Source organism: Brassica rapa, chromosome A06 (assembly GCF_000309985.2).
Source record: "Brassica rapa cultivar Chiifu-401-42 chromosome A06, CAAS_Brap_v3.01, whole genome shotgun sequence".
Lineage (NCBI taxonomy): Eukaryota > Viridiplantae > Streptophyta > Magnoliopsida > Brassicales > Brassicaceae > Brassica > Brassica rapa.
In genome coordinates, this window is record NC_024800.2 from 19,184,741 (window position 1) to 19,203,258 (window position 18,518).

The following is an 18,518-nucleotide window of genomic DNA, read 5'->3' on the forward strand; positions in this document are numbered from 1 at the left end:
CTAACTCTATTCTCATATGTTTTCCTATGTTATTTCATATAGTACTAATCTATTTCATATATGTTTCCTAGCTCAATTTGTCAATGTCAAGTAATGGAGCAACTTTCACCTAATCTGCCTGCCAGATACAGTTATAGGACAACAATAACTTAAGTAAAGAGAATGTTGGGGACAGTTGTTGTAAAGATTAATTCAATATAAGAAGTCACACCACAGGACTCCATAATAGCATATAAAGGAGGAGAAGGAATCTTTCATTCATGATGCAAACAAGGGCAGAAGCAGATGAGGGGTTCGATGTATTTCATGACAATAATAGTAATACATTCACTGTGGGAAGATAATGCACAGGAAAGGTAATGTCCACAAAGATAATGCACATGGAAGGTAATGTCCACAGAGGCACAAACAGAATTACAAGTGTAGCTACTAACAAAACTAGATGGAGTAGATACAAGTGTAAGTACAAATGTATGATTTATAACTATATAGTATATACAAGTTCCCACTAACCTTGTATATACTATATAGGTACAAAACTAGATGGAATAGGTAAAAGTGTAGGTAGAAAAGCAAACTAGATAGAATCTGCTCGGAATAGACGGAATAGTAATTGTTATAACGTAACCAGATTCTAGTCAAACAACGCATGAAAGACAAATAAACAGTCATAACGCGGTAGAGTAAAGTATAAAAATACAAGAAAGCCGTCAAGGAAGTAAACAGATCAACGTTGTTTAACGGAAAAGGAAAAGTAGTAGCAGAAAACATGACACATAAAAAGCAGATAGTAGCGTCTACTGAGTAAAAGGAATTGGCACGGCCTGACACAGGTGCAGTGCATCGACGGCGTAATTATCTCCAGCTGTCTGTACTTGTTCTTCAGTAAATTTCATAACAGTCACATCCTTGCCTACGGCGTGCAGCTCTAATAACATAAGCGCCACCACCGCCGAACAACCTACTCAATACAACAACATTAATACATTAGAAACTGATAAATAATAGGACATGAAACTGAAACCTAGAAACTAACCTGGGTGCTCTACAACACAAGGCATATCCAACCTGGAGAAATTCATGGGCTCGAAATTGCGTTTTTGTGCATGGTTGGTCATACAATACCGACCGATCAGGTGCGGGAACAGAATAGACGCCGCTGTTAGTACTGAAGTGAGTTCAAACTCAGATGGACAACCGGGGTTGGCTTCAACAACATACATGGCCCACATATTCAAGTCGACAATAACGCCAAACCACTCCCTTTTGATCATTAGCACCGGTATGTGAAGAATATCAACTTGCGTGAACCACTGTGGGCGGTCGGTAAATTGTTTCTTCAAAGAGGGAGAGAATGAGAAAGCCTCCTTTGCTGAACAAGCTTTAAACTCCCCGAAGTTAGTCAGGAGGTCAGAAAAAAATGAAGCCTCGATGAAATCAAATCTAGATCGTGGCAGACCATCCTTGCGCTTGCGTATGAAAGCGACCACACAATCGATTGCCTATCAGAATACATATTATAGATAACGTTAGAAGTTTATTTTACATTGGCAAAGTAAATATATAGTAAACGGTAAGTGAAGACCTTCTCAGAAGCAACCCGGGTGGAGTCAAAAAGAGGCATTATGGTGTGAACGTCGAAAGTAGAATCTTTGGCAGTGGATTGTGTCATAAACATTGAGACAAAAACCACAGTAAACTTAAAGATTTGAAGCAAGGTAGTTTTGTTGGAAAATAGCAAAGTAAAATATGAGAGACGGACTATGCACAACTTACTTGTCATCCTTCATAGCCTCGAGTAATGTAGCTCGCTTAACAGGATTAGGTGGGAGGAACGGTGTAAAACCCCCGATGAGAGAAGTTGTTTCCTTAATTGGAATACTTGGCTCAGCAACGGATGCAACCACATTCTCCTTCTCTTTTGCACCACGACGAGCACGTTTGCCAGGTTCTTGCTTTTCGGGTCCTTTAGACGGCGTGTATCTGTCTGGATTGCGACGCTCCCGTTTGCTATACCGTATGCAGGCCTGAGATGGTACAACGGTTGTGAGCTTCACCGCACGACCAGCCTAGTAAAGTGTTAGGTATGTTAGCCACTATATACGTACTTGGAATAAATTATAGAATAAAGATTTGGAATAAATTATAGAATAAGGGTAGGTAGACCTTTCTTGGCTTTGACAGTGTCTTTTTAGTGATGACTTCATCCTCTTCGGTCGCTACCGACCCTCCGACATCATCCTACAGTGTAAATACCTTAGAACTAGAAGGTGGGAAGTGGAATGTAATATTTCAGTTTTATCTCTACATCATGGAGCATCGGTTCAATAGTAGGCGATTGAGTAGGTACTGTTTCGACAATGGAAGCAGCAGATGGTCCCCTAACTGTGTCTGATACATCCGTCCGAACCTGTGGGAGTGACCAAATGAGACAAGTTAGAGCACGTGGTTAATTTGAGTGGAATAGTTAAATGTCATCACCTCATGATTGCTGGATGGTAAGACATGCAATTCGGTAGGGATGGCGTCGACAGTTGAACCGGGAGCTACTTCTGTGTTTGTGTGTGATACATCAGATGGAACCTGGGGCAGTGAGTAGATGAGAGCAAGTGGGAGAAGCAGTTAGTTGCAGTACAAAGGTAAATACTAGTGCACCTGAAATGGAATGAAGAGACTGCGAACGAAATGGAAAGTAAGATAAATGGAGCATCAACTAGACGCCATGGAATAGTAATTAACATAAATGGAATATACATTCTAGAAATAAATAATTATGTGAATGGAAAGAGTCAAAAATGGGGAAGACAAAATTAAATGTATTTACACTGGTATACTATTACCTCAACAACAGATGATGATGCAGGGGGTGGTGTGTCAGACAGAGGTGCTGAGAACGGTGATGACAGAAGAGTAGACAGTGCCTGAGGATTGTTGGTCTGGTGAAAGTATGTTCCAACAAATATGAGTCTAAAATTAGTGAGAATAAACAATGGCTGAACTAGGAAAACCCGAATTGGTAAAGCTAACCTCCGAAGTAACTAAAGAAGAAACAGGCGGTTGGAGAAGGGTCGTTCCGGCTTCGGCCGATGCGCTAACCACCGCATTGCCTCCATCACTAGATGGAATGGACGAAGATGGCTGTATAGTGAACAAAATACATTCTTTAAAAGGGAAATACAAATATAAAATGGAACTGCAATAACATAAGAGTAGATAAATATTTAAAAGTTCATCTGGTTGTAGACGTACCTCACTAACATCGACGAAGACATCCACTCCGGAGGATGAGGTGGGCATAGCAGCAGTAACAGTCTCCTACATTAGACACCAAGAGAAAGAAGATAAGCGACATTATACAAGCCAAGTATTTTTGCAAATCAGAATAAGTCATAAATTATGGAGATGCAAATTTTGTTACTTTAACATTACCTCAATCAATGATTAAGGACGGTCACTTTTAGGATCACCAGGTGCCGTCTCAGATGGGCATGACTTCTGCAGCCAAAATAACGCCATGTGGTAACCAAGTAAGTTGTGTGTGGAATAATTGCGGCATGACATAGTAATAAGGTGTAAGTAATATAGTATAGTAAATTGTTACAAGTATGGTCATAAGTTACCTTCCTAATAGCTGCATTCCCATCAAGTTCATCAATTTTTGGCGAATCTTCTACATCAACTCTGGTCTCAGCAGTACCCTTATCTCTCTGGCGGGAGGGAGAAGAAGGTCCATGGGTGGGTGACGGAATCGCAGGGCTGTACCCACTAAACAGGTCTCCACCATACATGTTAACTCCGACGGTTCCATTGCGCAGAGTGGCCAACTCAGTCTTAACAAAAGCTTCCACGGCAGCAATAGAAAAATTGGCGGAAGCTACTTCGGTCATCAGCTTGCTGAGTTCTTTGGAAATGTGGTCTTTCATACTGACCATGTAGCCCTCAAACATAGGTAGCAGTTGTGCTTCAAACGCCTCAGCCGCTTATCTAACCAAATCTCCAACACCAGCGGAAGTAGGCCGACCACCAATAGGCGCCTCACCTTCCCTCATTCTTGGTTGGCCTCTTCCTTCTCCAAAGTGGACGACATCGTCACCACCTCCTTGCTGCCTATATTCCCTATAAGTTTCTTCAAGTTCCTGCTCGTCACTCGACTCACTTGGGAGAGGATGACCCTTCTTCGCCTTCACATCATCTGCTTTCACACCACCTACCCATGTGTTGTGTTCAAATGCGTAGTCATCACGAGCTAATGCAACCAGGTGATGAACAACTTCGTCTTCGTTGTCTCCCAATCCACGATACAACTCCTCACCAGCTTCATCTGATCTAATAAGAGATCGCACAAAAGCCTGAAAAAATTCAAAACCTTGTCAATGAAACCGAAGTTCAAGCATAACAAAGAATAACAAGATCAGATGGAATCACAGTAGACCAAAAATTGCATCAAATCAACACATAATAGTAGTTACTACTGTCATACATGGGTAAGTGAATGGAATAATATATGCATACAATGCCGTTCGGAGTGGAAATCAATTTTGGAAATCATACTATGTCACAAAGAGAGCGCAAATACGCAATGATATTCCATAAATCTTCTGCAAAATTACTACACTAAATGTTCCCCAATATAGAACAACAAATCTCTTGAAAAAAACAAATGATGGTGAGCGTCCACTATTTGGCCACAATTGAGCCCAGTTACGAGTGCAAAGTCTTGAATAGCATAACGAATTGGTTTCCCCACGAAAAGCCACCACAGTTCGAAGTCCTTCTCAGTGATCAACTGTCGTGAAAGAAGGTAGTGAAGAAACATAACGAAGAAGGTATGGGACCTCATCTTCAGTACCTGGCCAAACCGTGACGCATTCAACATCGTGAGATCCTCATCCTCTAATGCACTGTTTATTACTTCAATCCAACGAAGATTGAAGTAGTTGTTAACCCTTTTCTTGCCGGTGGGTTCATACCCTGTCTCGAACAATCTACTTGGAAGCTCTAACTCGTCCATAGCAAACCTGAAGAATGAAAATCAAAAGAGTGAAAGAGTGAAGATGGTTCACAGTGGAATATGCAATATAGAAATGACTAATGACTTAAACAAAGTAAGATACGACAACCGAATGGAAAAGCATGTCATGTGAAAGTACTTATCCATATGAAATGGAATATTATGAACCGTATACAATGCTACTCAGTATGAAACATCCCAATAAAATAAATAGATAACGTAACATATATATGCGTTCAGAGGGTCATATGCAATATACAAATGTCTAATGAGTTATACAGAAGAAGAACAGGCAACGAAATGGAAAAGCATAGCATGTGAAAGTACTTTTCAATACGAAATGAAATAGTATGAACCGTTAACTATTTCACTCACTAAAGCATTTACCAATGAAATATACAGATGGACCACAGAGATATAAACCCCAAATCAAGCATAACATAATTTAACAACGACACACTGAACCACACCCAAACACAAAGTGAAACAAAGCAAACATGAACGAAAAATGATACTATCATGCATGAAATGGTTGAATGGTATAGGAATACTATTTCATTCTAGATAGAATCCAAATCTGAAATTTCATACTATGTGTAATTGTAGGCCAACTCTTAGCAACAATATTATACACATCTTGGAATAAATTACTACTCCACATAGTTCGCATAATATGTGAAACAATTCAAATTTGAGAAACCCTCACACAACCCGGGAAAACGCGAACCCTAAATCAATTTGACAAAGTCCGATTTTTGAAGACGAAATTCCGTTACCGGAACAATGGGTTTCAACAGGAACGATGATAGAGACTTAACAATTAAAAACTCTAATTTTGCGATGATCGAAAATAAAATAATAGAAACATACAGGAAGCATAGAGGGAAATAACTTACTGTGTTGTCACAGATTCGAAGAAACCGCTGCTCTGTGAAGTTGGAGATGTCCGCTGTGGTACTCCCCTCCGCCGAAAACACGCAGAAAACAGAACCACCAATGCCGTTAAAACTAAAGCCGAGTAGAAGGGAAGACGACGTGAGTAAAAACTGATTGCAATCAGAGGTAGATGCGAAATTTAGGAGCGTATAAGCGGCCGGGAGTTTCCGATTTCCAGAAACAACCGTCGACAAAAGAGATAAGGAGAAGTTGTGTGGAAGAAGGAGAGACACGATTTATTTTGGAAGGGTAAAAATAATATTTTTTATTTATTTATTTTGCAGCAGGTTAGCCGGTTAAAAGAAAATGATAGTATATTATTATTTTGTATTATTAACAGTGTATATACATCCGTTAGGTAAAAGTACCACAGGGTAGATTACCGTTTTTTTCATGTCCATAGCCTCTAATTCCCCATGTCTTAATCTAATAGTAAAAAACCCTTAAAACTGGCGGGAATCGCAGTGGTACTACAAGCCCTCACCCCCTTTCTCATCTCTCAGAGATTCAGACCTTAACGCACTTTTTTTCTTTCCTCTCTCCCTCTCTTAATTTTCCCGCGCATCGAACAATGAATCGAGGGGGAAAGTCCAAAAAGCGACCGCTTCCGTCGACTACCTTACCGCCGGGGAAACACCGCGCCACGGGTACTCCGTCACCGTCCCCAGTCGTCGGAACCCTAGAAGAAGAATTCGTCGACGAGGATGTGTTCGTCGACGAAATCGACGAGGAATCCCTAATCCTTCGCGATATGGAAGAGCGTGAAGCCCTATCCGCACGCTCATCCACTTGGGCTCGACCTCCTCTCTCACCCGCTTATCTCGCGAACTCGCAGAGTATCAGTATGTTAAAATTGAATTAATTTTTCTAGGGTTTCTTCGATTGCTGGGGAAGTGCTAATTGTTTCGATTTTTTTTGCTCTTAGTTTTTCAGCAATTGGAGATTGATTATGTAATCAAGGAGATTCATAAGGAGCTTTTACCTGGTTCATCTGGGCAAGCTGCAGTCATCAGGATCTTCGGGGTAACCAGAGAAGGTATCTATTTAACCATTCTTGACGCGATTTGTAAATCGAGAGGCTTATTGATGAACTGTTGTGTTTCCAGGTCATAGTGTGTGTTGCTTTGTTCATGGGTTTGAGCCTTACTTTTACATTGCTTGCCCTCCTGGAATGGGCCCAGACGATATCTCTCGTTTCCATCAGAGTCTTGAGGTATTAAGCTCAAACAAAATCTCTGAGATTGTTCTAGTTTTTTTCTTAACATTCATTGATTAATTCAGGGAAGGATGAGGGAATCCAATAAGAATGCCAACGTTCCGAAGTTCGTACGTCATATAGAAATGGTGCAAAAGAAAAGCATTATGTATTACCAACAGCAAAAGTCCCAAACTTTTCTCAAGATTACTGTTGCGTTACCGACTATGGTGGCTAGCTGTCGCGGTATGGTTTTCCAAATGTTTTGTGCTTTATGTGTCTACTATCTGCTTTACTTGTTTTCTTTTGTTCTGAATGCAACTATTACATTGGCAGGCATCCTTGATAGAGGCATACAGATTGATGGACTGGGTATGAAGAGTTTCCAAACTTACGAGAGCAATATTGTTTTTGCTCTCCGTTTCATGGTTGACCGCGATATCGTGGGAGGAAACTGGATCGAAGTGCCTGCTGGGAAATATAAGAAGGACGCAAGGACTTTGTCTTACTGCCAATTGGAGTTTCATTGCCTGTATCCTCATCTTAGTTCTCTGAGTTTCCTTTTCGAAGCAAGATTGTGTGTTGTCACAGTAACAGATTCTAGTTTATGTCATCACTTTCTTTAACATGGGGTTAAGGTACTCAGATTTGATCAGTCATGCTCCAGAAGGTGAATACTCAAAAATGGCTCCATTCCGTGTGCTAAGTTTCGATATTGAGTGTGCTGGTCGTAAAGGACACTTTCCAGAGGCTAAGCATGATCCTGTGATCCAGGTTAGCTGTTTTTGCTATGATTTTGTATCTCAATATTTGATCCCTTTGATATCATCCCTCTGAAAACAACATTCTCATTGCTTTTCTAGATAGCCAATCTTGTAACTCTTCAGGGAGAGGATCAACCATTTATACGCAATGTCATGACTCTTAACTCATGTGCTCCAATCGTAGGCGTAGATGTTATGTCTTTTGAAACAGAAAGAAAGGTCTTACTAGCTTGGAAGGTAATTCGTTTTACCTCTTTCATTACCATCTTTCTCTTACAGTTTACCCTTTCTATAATATAAAATTTCCGGAAGGACTCGGTAAATGATTTAGTTAACTTTATGTTGGCACTGGAATTTTGTGGTGGGTTTGGTGAAGCATTTATTCTGCTGATGGGTAAGATGTATTGGTTGCAGGATTTTGTTCGTGATGTTGATCCTGATATCATCATTGGCTATAACATCTGCAAATTCGATTTACCTTATCTGATTGAGGTACTTGAACATTGACCTCTGTTTTTTTATTTTCGGATCATCTGGTTAAAAGAAGCGTGCTGTTACATTTCTTGAGCATTCTATGTATTATGTTGATATGTTCTACTGCGCTGAATGGTACATGAATATCACGAATCTTTACCTGGAAAATATGCTGTTTTCTGATTCTCAGAGAGCTGCAGCACTGGGAATCGAGGAATTTCCTCTTCTTGGTCGTGTAAAGAACAGTAGGGTCCGGATGAGGGACTCAACGTTTTCATCAAGGTAATGTAGGAGTAACTGGTTCTTGCAAACTGCCATCATTTTCCCTGCTTCATCCCTTTCGTGGCTCATGAGTTCTCTACACTCAGTTCGCTTAATATATTACTTCCCATAGTAACACGTACCATGTTTCAGACAACAAGGAACAAGGGAAAGTAAGGAGACCACAATTGAAGGACGATTTCAGTTTGACCTTTTTCAGGTTCCTGTCCCGGGCATATTATTTTTGTTGATCCCTTCTTAGATTTCTTACTTGTAGTTCCTTGCAAAGACATCAACTTACCCCTTCTTTCATTTGTTGCAGGCTATTCACAGAGACCACAAATTAAGTTCCTATTCGCTGAATTCTGTCTCAGCTCACTTTCTATCCGAGCAGGTGAAATGAGTAATCACGCTTAGACTTTTAGATTATTTCCCTTTTGCTGTGTGGCTAACATGATTGTCTTCTACAGAAAGAGGATGTCCACCATTCTATAATAACCGATCTTCAGAATGGGAATGCGGAAACCAGGAGGCGTCTTGCTGTTTATTGTTTGAAGGTACCTACTTTTTTTTATTCTGGAGTATTGTTGCATTGCCTGCTGTTAGACATATAGAAGAGTTTCTAAGTAGTTTTCAGGCTTGTCTTATTAGCTTAAGATCCTATTGCATGTTGTCACAAGATTTTTCCTTTTTGTTTTAGGGATCATTTTGTTAATTGCAGAAACTAGGTGGTCTCATTATTTATGGTCTCAGTTATTTTTTCTCTGTTAATAGTCAACCACTTGAATCTTATGAAAATGTAAAAACTTAACTACGATCTTCTTTGCTGTTACAGGATGCATATCTCCCTCAGCGGCTTCTCGACAAACTGATGTGTATATATAATTATGTCGAAATGGCTCGTGTGACTGGTGTTCCTATTTCTTTTCTTCTTGCTAGAGGACAGAGTATCAAGGTAGGTCTCAACTGACACTTGGATTAAATATCAGTTGAGTATGGTGACTGATATTTTGTATCGCAACATTTTGTTTCTAGGTTCTATCTCAGCTTCTTAGGAAAGCTAAACAGAAGAACATGGTTCTTCCGAATGCTAAACAGTCAGGGTCTGAACAAGGAACTTTTGAAGGCGCAACTGTAAGTTGGTTTACGGGTGTAACATTTACTTTCTTCCTCTCGTTTGTATTAGTTTCTATATTTTGAGAAAGCACATGGCAGTGATCTGTTTCTGGATGTTTAAAATGATAACCAGGTTCTAGAAGCAAGAACAGGTTTCTATGAAAAGCCAATTGCAACTCTGGATTTTGCTTCATTGTACCCGTCAATTATGATGGCATATAATTTGTGCTACTGCACCTTGGTAATTCTTTTAGGCATTTTCTTTTTAAGTTTTATTTATTTTATCATCCTTTGTTCATACATCTTACTAATTTGCGATAATTATTTCCCATATTCTTATCTTTGTAGGTGACACCTGAAGATGTGCGCAAACTGAATCTTCCACCTGAGCATATCAATAAAACTCCATCAGGGGAAACATTTGTTAAGCAAAGTTTACAAAAGGTTGCCACTTTTTGGATTGATTATTCTCAAATTCTGTTGGGTACTTTCTTCAGGAAATACATCAGTTTACGAGCAAAACGAATAATTTATTTCAGGGTATACTTCCAGAGATTCTTGAAGAGCTCATTACTGCCCGTAAAAGAGCTAAAGCAGATTTAAAGGTTACTTGTGATTCTGAAGAAACTCTTGTCATATGTGCATACTTATATGCAGTTTTTAACAATTACTAGCAAAACTGGTATTGTCTAATAGGAGGCTAAGGATCCGCTTGAGAAGGCTGTTTTAGATGGTAGACAATTGGCATTAAAGGTAAACTTCTTACTGCCAGTTTATTTATATTGCGCATTCAGGAAAATTGATTAATATTTTCGGAAATTATGAAAAATATTTCCCTGTAATTTATCCTTTTCTGTTGTTGTCTCAGATCAGTGCAAATTCTGTCTACGGGTTTACAGGAGCCACTGTTGGGCAGTTACCTTGCTTAGAAATATCATCAAGCGTGACTAGCTATGGTATTTCATTTGTGAACGCTACAAATTGTGTAGACACGTACTTTTCTATGATTAATCTGATGAATGTCTATCTTTTTGAAGGTCGTCAGATGATTGAACAAACAAAGAAATTCGTGGAAGATAAATTCACAACATTGGGAGGGTATGAATACAATGCAGAGGTACATTTTCAATTGATTAAATCGTGTTATTGAAAAGTCTGACTGAAGCATAAACTTGGTCTTAGATTTTTTTGAATTTGATGGACAAATAATGTATTAGGTCATTTATGGAGACACGGATTCAGTCATGGTGCAATTTGGCGTACCGGATGTAGAAGCTGCGATGACCTTGGGGAAGGAAGCTGCAGAATATATTAGTGGAACTTTTATCAAAGTGAGTGATTAGTTTTGCTAGGAGCATATTGTAAACTTCTCTTTAATCCATGGGAGGTCTGGAAGATTACATGATATTTTGAATGCAAATTCTAACAGGCTAATCGTTTTTCGTTTCTTGATTTTGTATGATGTCGTAAAGCCTATCAAATTGGAGTTTGAGAAGGTTTATTTTCCATATTTGCTGATCAACAAGAAGAGGTATGCTGGTTTGGTGTGGACTAATCCTCAAAAGTTTGACAAAATGGACACCAAGGGAATCGAGACAGTACGAAGGGATAATTGTTTACTGGTTAAGAACCTTGTCACTGAGAGTCTTAACAAAATACTAATCGATAGAGATGTTCAAGGCGCAGCTGAGTATGTTAAAAATACAATTGCGGATCTTCTCATGAACCGTATCGACTTATCACTTTTGGTGATTACTAAGGTACATTAATATGTTTTGCTTGGTATGGCATTCCTTTAACATTGATATGTTTTCGCTTTATCTGGAACCAAGAAACATATGAGATTCTTTAAAATTATGTTTCCCCCGATTATTAACTGTTAGGCTACTGAACAGGAAGCTCAAATTAGTGATGCTTTGATTCATTAGAAGTCTTTAGATCTGATTGTAAAGCATTCATTTTTAGCAGTCTTTTGGAATCGACCTATATGCTACTGATGCGTTTCTCAAATCATAGGGTCTAACTAAAACAGGAGATGATTATGAAGTTAAATCAGCTCATGGTGAGCTTGCTGAACGCATGCGTAAGGTTTGTGTTACTCTTTATCACTTTTTGTTTATCTATGATTTGCAATTATTTAGTGTTTCTTAATCTACATGTTAACATAACTCTTGACTAGCGTTTAACATAAGTCTTGACTAGTTTCCATTCATCATCAAAATATATGAATAAGACGTCTGTAGGGGAAATTTCATTCCTTTACTTTCTCTAGTTTCAGCATCACATTGACATACACCCTCAAACTGAAAAATGAAAAATGCTAAAGTTTGATTTTGTTTTTGGCTTTTAAAATACCTATCTGATTCTTTAAGTGTCATCTAGTAGGTGCACAAGTGCAGGGATATTTTTCCTTCATTCACGTTTTTGTGAATATATGATATTATTCTGTTTTACAGAGTCTGATGATCTATCATGTGAAATTTGACAGAGGGATGCTGCTACAGCGCCAAATGTTGGCGACCGGGTACCATATGTTATTATTACAGCAGCCAAAGGTGCCAAGGTAGCTTTCATATCAACCTTACTTTATCTTTTCCGCAAGATGTGGAGATCATTTCTATTCTACCTACTTATGTCATTTTGATGCCAAATAGGGTTATGAAAAGTCAGAAGATCCGATCTACGTACTTGAGAATAACATCCCTATAGACCCAAAGTATTACCTAGAGAATCAGATTAGCAAGGTAAGTTAGAAATGGGGATTGCCTATAAGTTTCTTTATCTACTTTTTTATTCTGGTGCGGGGGAGGTTAAAGAAGATGTTGTTTTCAGCCGCTTCTTAGGATTTTTGACCCGGTCTTAAAAAACGCTAGCAGTGAACTTCTCCATGGAGATCACATGAGGTCAATATCAATTACTACTCCTTCGAACAGCGGCATAATGAGATTTGCCAAGAAACAACTGAGCTGTGTTGGCTGCAAAGTGCCGATCAGGTACTTTATGGTTAATATCCTACGTAAATTTTCAGGAATATTAGGATCCTGCAAGCTCTACTTGATTCTGTGTTTTCAAAGTTTCTCATCATTTAGTTCCTTTGTCCCTTTAGTCTCTAGCTTATCTGATTGTATATGTGGGATCTTCTTATCGAGTTTTTTGCTTTTAACTTCAACCAGCACTGGAACATTGTGTGCACGTTGCAAGGGAAGAGAAGCCGAGTTATACTGCAAAAACGTGTCACAGGGTAAGCTACATATTCCTCTTTTTTTCTGTATAAACTTCTAGATCCGTCACTAATGTTCTGAAAAACATTTGTACTCAGTGTCGGACCTAGAAGAGCTCTTTGGAAGGCTGTGGACACAGTGTCAGGAATGCCAAGGCTCTCTTCACCAAGATGTCTTGTGCACCAGGTTTTGCTTCTATATCATCGACATATGCATTAATTTTGTGTCTTTGTCACAGGTAAATTGATACTGATCCAACTTGTTTTTTTTTTTGGGATTTCTTATTGGTCTTTGACAGTCGAGATTGTCCAATATTTTACCGGAGAATGAAAGCACAAAAAGACATGGCCACAGCCAAGCAACAACTCGACCGTTGGAGCTTCTAAGTTTTCTTAGCTTCGATTGTTTCTTTGCTCTTGTAAGTTTCCGTTTCATTAGATCACTTCTTTTGCTTCTTGGTGCGTAGCTGTTGATTATTACTGTCAGAAAGAAAACTCTTCTCGCATTCTTTTGTCAAGTTAAGAATTTTCGGTTATTACAAACTACGACAGCACATGATTTTAGGTTTTTATTATTCTTCTGGTTGAACTATTCAATATGGTACACAAAAGTATGGACATGGAGCTTAGCTGCCTAAACCATATGGGCTTTTGCCTCATCGAGTCAAGTGTACAGCCTTATCCTCGTTGTGATAGGTTGTCTGCACATTGGGCATGTCTTGACAACGACACCGCATTCCTTGCACGTCTTCATATGAAAACAAAAAGTCACAAAGATATCACAAAATCGATCTTGCTTATGGAGCAAGCAAGATTTTTCAATATATTTGCATATATTCACTTACAGTATGGCCGCAGCTAAAGGCCATGTCCTTTGGTTTCGTCAAGCAAATCGGGCATACCGGTTGTGTTACTGGAGCCGTTCTTTCACTTTTCTCTGCAGTTTCTGTTACTGGATTTGGCACTGCTCTAACAGCATTGTCACGCTCTATAACCTCCGGTGGTGGAGGGAGTGGCTTGTGGTGCAAACGGGAAGCACGCACTTGTTTTCTACTGTTCGCAAGCACAATCAAAAGTCAGTTTAGTTTGACAAAAAAAAAAGTTGCCAACTTTTCAAGAATCTAATGCAATAAAGTCTATAAAAAATAATTATACGGTAAATTCCCCCAAAATTCAAACTTGTGCTCCACTTACTCGAGACTTAATGTAGCCTTGTACTGGAAAGGAATCTCCATCAGAGCTGCGAGTGCAAAAGCAGCCTCCTTTTTAGCTGCGTCTTTGTGCTCTGACATTATCTCTGTGAAGTTCACAAACTGTGAAAACAAAAGAGTATTGCAATTATCATCAATCATATCACATAAAAAAAACAATGAGATTGCTATTCTAGGTTTGTAATACTTTACCTGGAAGTTATCGAATTTGCGGTGAGGGATATTGTCATCAAACTGTTTCATTGTGTCCCAGGGTCCATCTCCTACTCCAACCAAGACGATGGACAACGGGTAATGGCTGGAAATTATATATATCAAACAACATTAGTATAAAGAAAACCATGATTCCATGAATCTGAGCTTATTGAATAGTCTTTTTGTTTACCTAGCTGCCACTATGGAGTTCATAGTAGCTTCTTCCTGTGGACTAAGCCGACCAAATGGCAAATCTGGATTCCTAGTGACCTGACCATCTGCTATGATGACAAGAACATGGTATTGCATATTGTTCTGCTCCACTATGTCGATGGCTGCATTAATAATCGGTGCAAACGAGGTTGGACCTGAGCGAGAGAGGAAAACAAAATGATAAATGTTTTAGATTAAGACAGAAACTAAACCCGATCTCTTGGTGTGTAGACACAAATACCGGACAACTTCAAATGTGGAACAATCTCTCTGTATCTTTTAACTGCGTTTTCAAATCCATCGCAGCTTTTGTTCTCAGGATAAAAGCTGAATACATATTGATCTCGTGTTGTTACTACATGAGGAAGAATACATATAATAAAACCATTTAGAGTTTTTTTTCTTAAAAAATCTTCGTCTTGAAAGATAAAGAAACTAACCATCTCCAAAGCCGAAACAAGGTATAAGGTCGTCTTCATCAAATGGAGATAATGTACGGCCAATTATGGATATTGCTTGCTCATATGGATTCTGTCTTTTACCAATGGCGTGAAGGCTCTTTCTACTGAATGAGTGTCTTCCTGCAACGAGAGTCAGAACATCAAACACTAAAACCATTTGAAATCACCTTTTATCAACATGTAGATATTATTAAATCACCTGTCCACTCGTTGCTCTTGGTGAAGTCAATTCCTAAAATCAAGTTTGAGGATTCAAGTCCAGCTTCTCTCAGAGAAGTTATCACCTAGTAAAAAAAAAAAGAAGTCGTCTTATGAATTCATTACTACTTTGCTTCATCAACTATAAATAAACAAATAAAGAAATCAAGAAAAAAGAAAGTTGGAAACCTGATCCAAGCTGTGGAAATGATCAGCAATAAAAGAAGGTTGCTGATTACGTTGATTGTATCTGTTCATTGGAAAGTACCTGCTCTCTCCACAAGAAATGACTCAAAAGTGAGGATATATGTAAATTCATAATAATAGATATATAAGTAAAGGAAGTATATAATATAAACCTTGAGTATGTGGAAGGTAGACCAAGAAGACTTTTTGTAGAATAATACTTTTATTGGAGATTGTAGAGAATAAAAAGAAGAAAGAAGACATAAAAGCAGGTTTGTTTGCATCTTGAAAGGTAGTGAAACATGACCTCTTTGCTTGCGCCCGCAAATAACCACTACGTAACTTTGCTTTCAAAACACGACATCAAATCTGAAAAGTCTGGTCTTTTTTTGGTCTCTTGGTCATTAATCATGTAAATATCCAAAACCCAAACTTGTTAAACAAATGTCTAGATGAAGAGTATCCATGTGGATATAGTGGCCAAGCCGTCGCCAGATTTTTCGTCTCTGAAGATTAATAAGATATGGGCTTTTGATCATCTTGGGCTTTTTATAAATCTTCACTCACCTATAATCTTCACTTTGTTTCAGACACAACATCCACGTGCGATCTCCATTAGCACAACAACCACCAATCTATAAACGTCAAAGTTTTTGATTTTCGTTTTTGACCCTTTGCTTTTGGTGTTTCAGGTTTGGTACTAAATGAACGCCTTAACAAGGAGAGCTATTATGGTCTTTTTATCTCCAAAATAAAAGTTAGGGTATAATTTAAGAGAATAAATAAGTACGAGGGTATATACGGAAAATTGTGAAAATAATAATGGACTGTCAGATTGCAATTAGAAAAATGTGAAGACACTTTATCTTCTTCTTGTTGAAAAGGAGAGAGATGTCTTCTATAAATTGCTTTCGAACAGCAAAGGCACCGCTTCACACATTCGCATCAGTTTCGAGATTCAGATATTCATCGAACCGTATCGTTTCTGTATCGAGTAGGAAGTCGTCTCCTTCGTTTGTTACTCTAAGAGTAGTCTCATCCATGGCTTACGAGAAAGAGCTTGACGCTGCTAAGAAAGCTGCTTCCCTCGCAGCTCGTCTCTGTCAGGTCTCTTTTTCTTGATTCAATCATGACCCATATTCTAAAGTTTGATTCTTTTCGAAAACCCACTTCGTAATCTTCCCAATTTCGATTCGAATTTCTCTAAAAGAATGTGTTTTTATTTTATTTGGTTTGTTTCAGAAAGTTCAAAAGGCTTTGTTGCAATCAGATGTTCAATCAAAATCTGATAAAAGTCCAGTCACCGTTGCTGATTATGGTTAGTTTTCACAAGTAACACTGTCTTTGTTGTATCTCTAGTGTAATGAAGCTGACCTTGTTTTTGAGTTTTCAGGTTCACAAGCAGTTGTTAGCTTAGTCTTGGAAAGGGAACTCACTTCTGAACCCTTTTCATTGGTCGCTGAAGAGGTGAGTATGTCTCTCTCACAAATACTTATCTTGATTATTTATGTTTTGATGACTCACATTGTCTTAAAAATTATGTTTACAGGACTCAGCGGATCTACGCAAGGATGGTTCTGAGGATATTCTTCAGCGCATCACGAAACTCGTTAACGACACTTTGGCTACTGAGGATCTAACCAAAGCCATTGACTCTACTTTAACCACAGATGATCTACTCAGAGCCACTGACTGTGGCACATCTGAAGGTGGTCCTAATGGTCGACACTGGGTCTTGGATCCTATTGATGGCACCAAAGGGTACGTTTCAAAACTATCTACCCTCAAAGATCAGATGTTGTGTTCTTGAATCTATAAGCTTGTTTTGGCAATTTTTAGATTTTTGAGGGGAGATCAGTACGCAGTAGCACTAGGATTGCTTGAGGAAGGGAAAGTAGTTTTAGGTGTGCTTGCTTGTCCAAACTTGCCATTAACATCCATAGCAGGAAACAAGAACTCTTCTTCTTCAGAGGAAACCGGATGCCTCTTCTATGCTACGATTGGTTCAGGGACATACATGCAGCCCTTGGATTCGAAATCTGATCCGGTCAAAGTACATGTATCTAGCGTTGAGAATCCTGAAGAGGCATCCTTCTTTGAGTCGTTTGAAGGAGCTCACTCTCTTCACGACTTATCCAGCTCCATTGCCAGCGTAAGCGGCTTCTCCCTTACATTCTCATGTGATTCCAGCCAGTAACTAACTGATGATCTCTTTGGTATATAATACAGAAACTTGGTGTCAAAGCGCCACCTGTCAGGATAGATAGCCAGGCAAAGTATGGAGCTTTGTCTCGAGGAGATGGAGCTATATACTTAAGGTTCCCTCATAAAGGTTACCGTGAAAAGATTTGGGACCATGTCGCTGGTGCTATTGTTGTTACTGGTAACATTATAATAAAGCCTTTCTCCCTTTTTTTTAATGAATGTGATTTTGATAATGACTTGCAATATCTTTTGGGAGCAGAGGCGGGTGGAATCGTGACGGATGCAGGTGGAAAGCCATTGGATTTCTCGAAAGGGAAGTATCTTGATTTGGACACTGGCATCATCGTTGCTAATGAGAAGCTTATGCCTCTGCTTTTGAAAGCAGTTCGTGACTCCATTGCCGAGCAAGAGAAAGCTTCTTCATCTCTCTGATTCTTTCTTCTTTAGTGTCTCTGTGTTCGCTGTAACTCTTGTGATTCACTTCCTTTCACCACTACAACTAAACATGTTTCTTCATTACATAAGTGAGAATTCGATTTTCTTTTAAAAATAAAACATATATAAATGTCTAATATGGGCCGAGTGCAACATGATCAAGAGTATTTAGTTTGGGCCACTATGAGGCAGAAAAGGCCTTTTAAGGTTTACGGTCCCCGACGTGTCTATAGCGCGTTATATACTTTCTCATCTTCATAAAAAAGGGTAAGCGCGTTGGCAGAATCTTTCCATGCTACTGTTTTTATTAAACACCGTATAAATATATAATAATTATCTTGTAGTATCTTTTAATCCATAAGATTAAAGTTGAAATTCTAGATTTTATTCCCAAAAATAATTTCCCATTCACGATGAAGGATTCGTTTTCGTTCGGT

The 18,518-nt window shown here is 38.8% G+C and overlaps 3 protein-coding genes across 5 annotated transcripts; 2 read left to right on the forward strand and 1 right to left on the reverse strand.

Annotated features, from left to right (window-relative positions):
• The first annotated feature begins 6,518 nt into the window (after window positions 1-6,518).
• On the forward strand, window positions 6,519-13,545 carry LOC103873814 (DNA polymerase delta catalytic subunit). The gene is made up of 29 exons (XM_009152216.3): window positions 6,519-6,789; window positions 6,873-6,983; window positions 7,054-7,160; window positions 7,229-7,388; window positions 7,479-7,674; window positions 7,781-7,916; window positions 8,006-8,143; window positions 8,321-8,398; window positions 8,571-8,662; window positions 8,795-8,861; window positions 8,964-9,035; window positions 9,112-9,198; window positions 9,477-9,596; window positions 9,677-9,775; window positions 9,891-9,998; window positions 10,106-10,201; window positions 10,297-10,362; window positions 10,454-10,510; window positions 10,626-10,713; window positions 10,795-10,874; window positions 10,975-11,088; window positions 11,230-11,517; window positions 11,774-11,845; window positions 12,246-12,320; window positions 12,412-12,501; window positions 12,590-12,750; window positions 12,931-12,998; window positions 13,077-13,164; window positions 13,277-13,545. Exons 1-29 carry the CDS (start codon window positions 6,519-6,521, stop codon window positions 13,362-13,364), a joined length of 3,273 nt encoding a protein of 1,090 aa, XP_009150464.1. The 3' UTR covers window positions 13,365-13,545.
• LOC103873813 (E3 ubiquitin-protein ligase RGLG3) lies at window positions 13,466-16,049 on the reverse strand. Of its 3 annotated transcripts, none has more exons than XM_009152215.3 (10): window positions 15,615-16,049; window positions 15,445-15,523; window positions 15,257-15,341; window positions 15,037-15,177; window positions 14,838-14,951; window positions 14,574-14,751; window positions 14,381-14,486; window positions 14,172-14,290; window positions 13,823-14,030; window positions 13,466-13,725 (listed from the first exon to the last, which is right to left on the reverse strand). In XM_009152215.3, the coding sequence occupies exons 2-10, from the start codon at window positions 15,511-15,513 to the stop codon at window positions 13,642-13,644; spliced, it is 1,104 nt and encodes a 367-aa protein (XP_009150463.1). In that variant the 5' UTR covers window positions 15,514-15,523; window positions 15,615-16,049; the 3' UTR covers window positions 13,466-13,641. The 3 variants fall into 3 exon arrangements, with proteins under 3 accessions (XP_009150463.1, XP_009150461.1, XP_009150462.1); XM_009152213.3 differs by having other exon boundaries at window positions 13,823-14,027; window positions 15,614-16,049; XM_009152214.3 differs by having other exon boundaries at window positions 15,445-15,617.
• A 237-nt stretch (window positions 16,050-16,286) lies between these two features.
• LOC103873815 (SAL1 phosphatase) lies at window positions 16,287-18,220 on the forward strand. Its single transcript, XM_009152217.3, has 7 exons — window positions 16,287-16,548; window positions 16,684-16,759; window positions 16,835-16,908; window positions 16,991-17,202; window positions 17,281-17,593; window positions 17,671-17,824; window positions 17,906-18,220. Exons 1-7 carry the CDS (start codon window positions 16,333-16,335, stop codon window positions 18,076-18,078), a joined length of 1,218 nt encoding a protein of 405 aa, XP_009150465.1. The 5' UTR covers window positions 16,287-16,332; the 3' UTR covers window positions 18,079-18,220.
• Window positions 18,221-18,518: the final 298 nt, after the last annotated feature.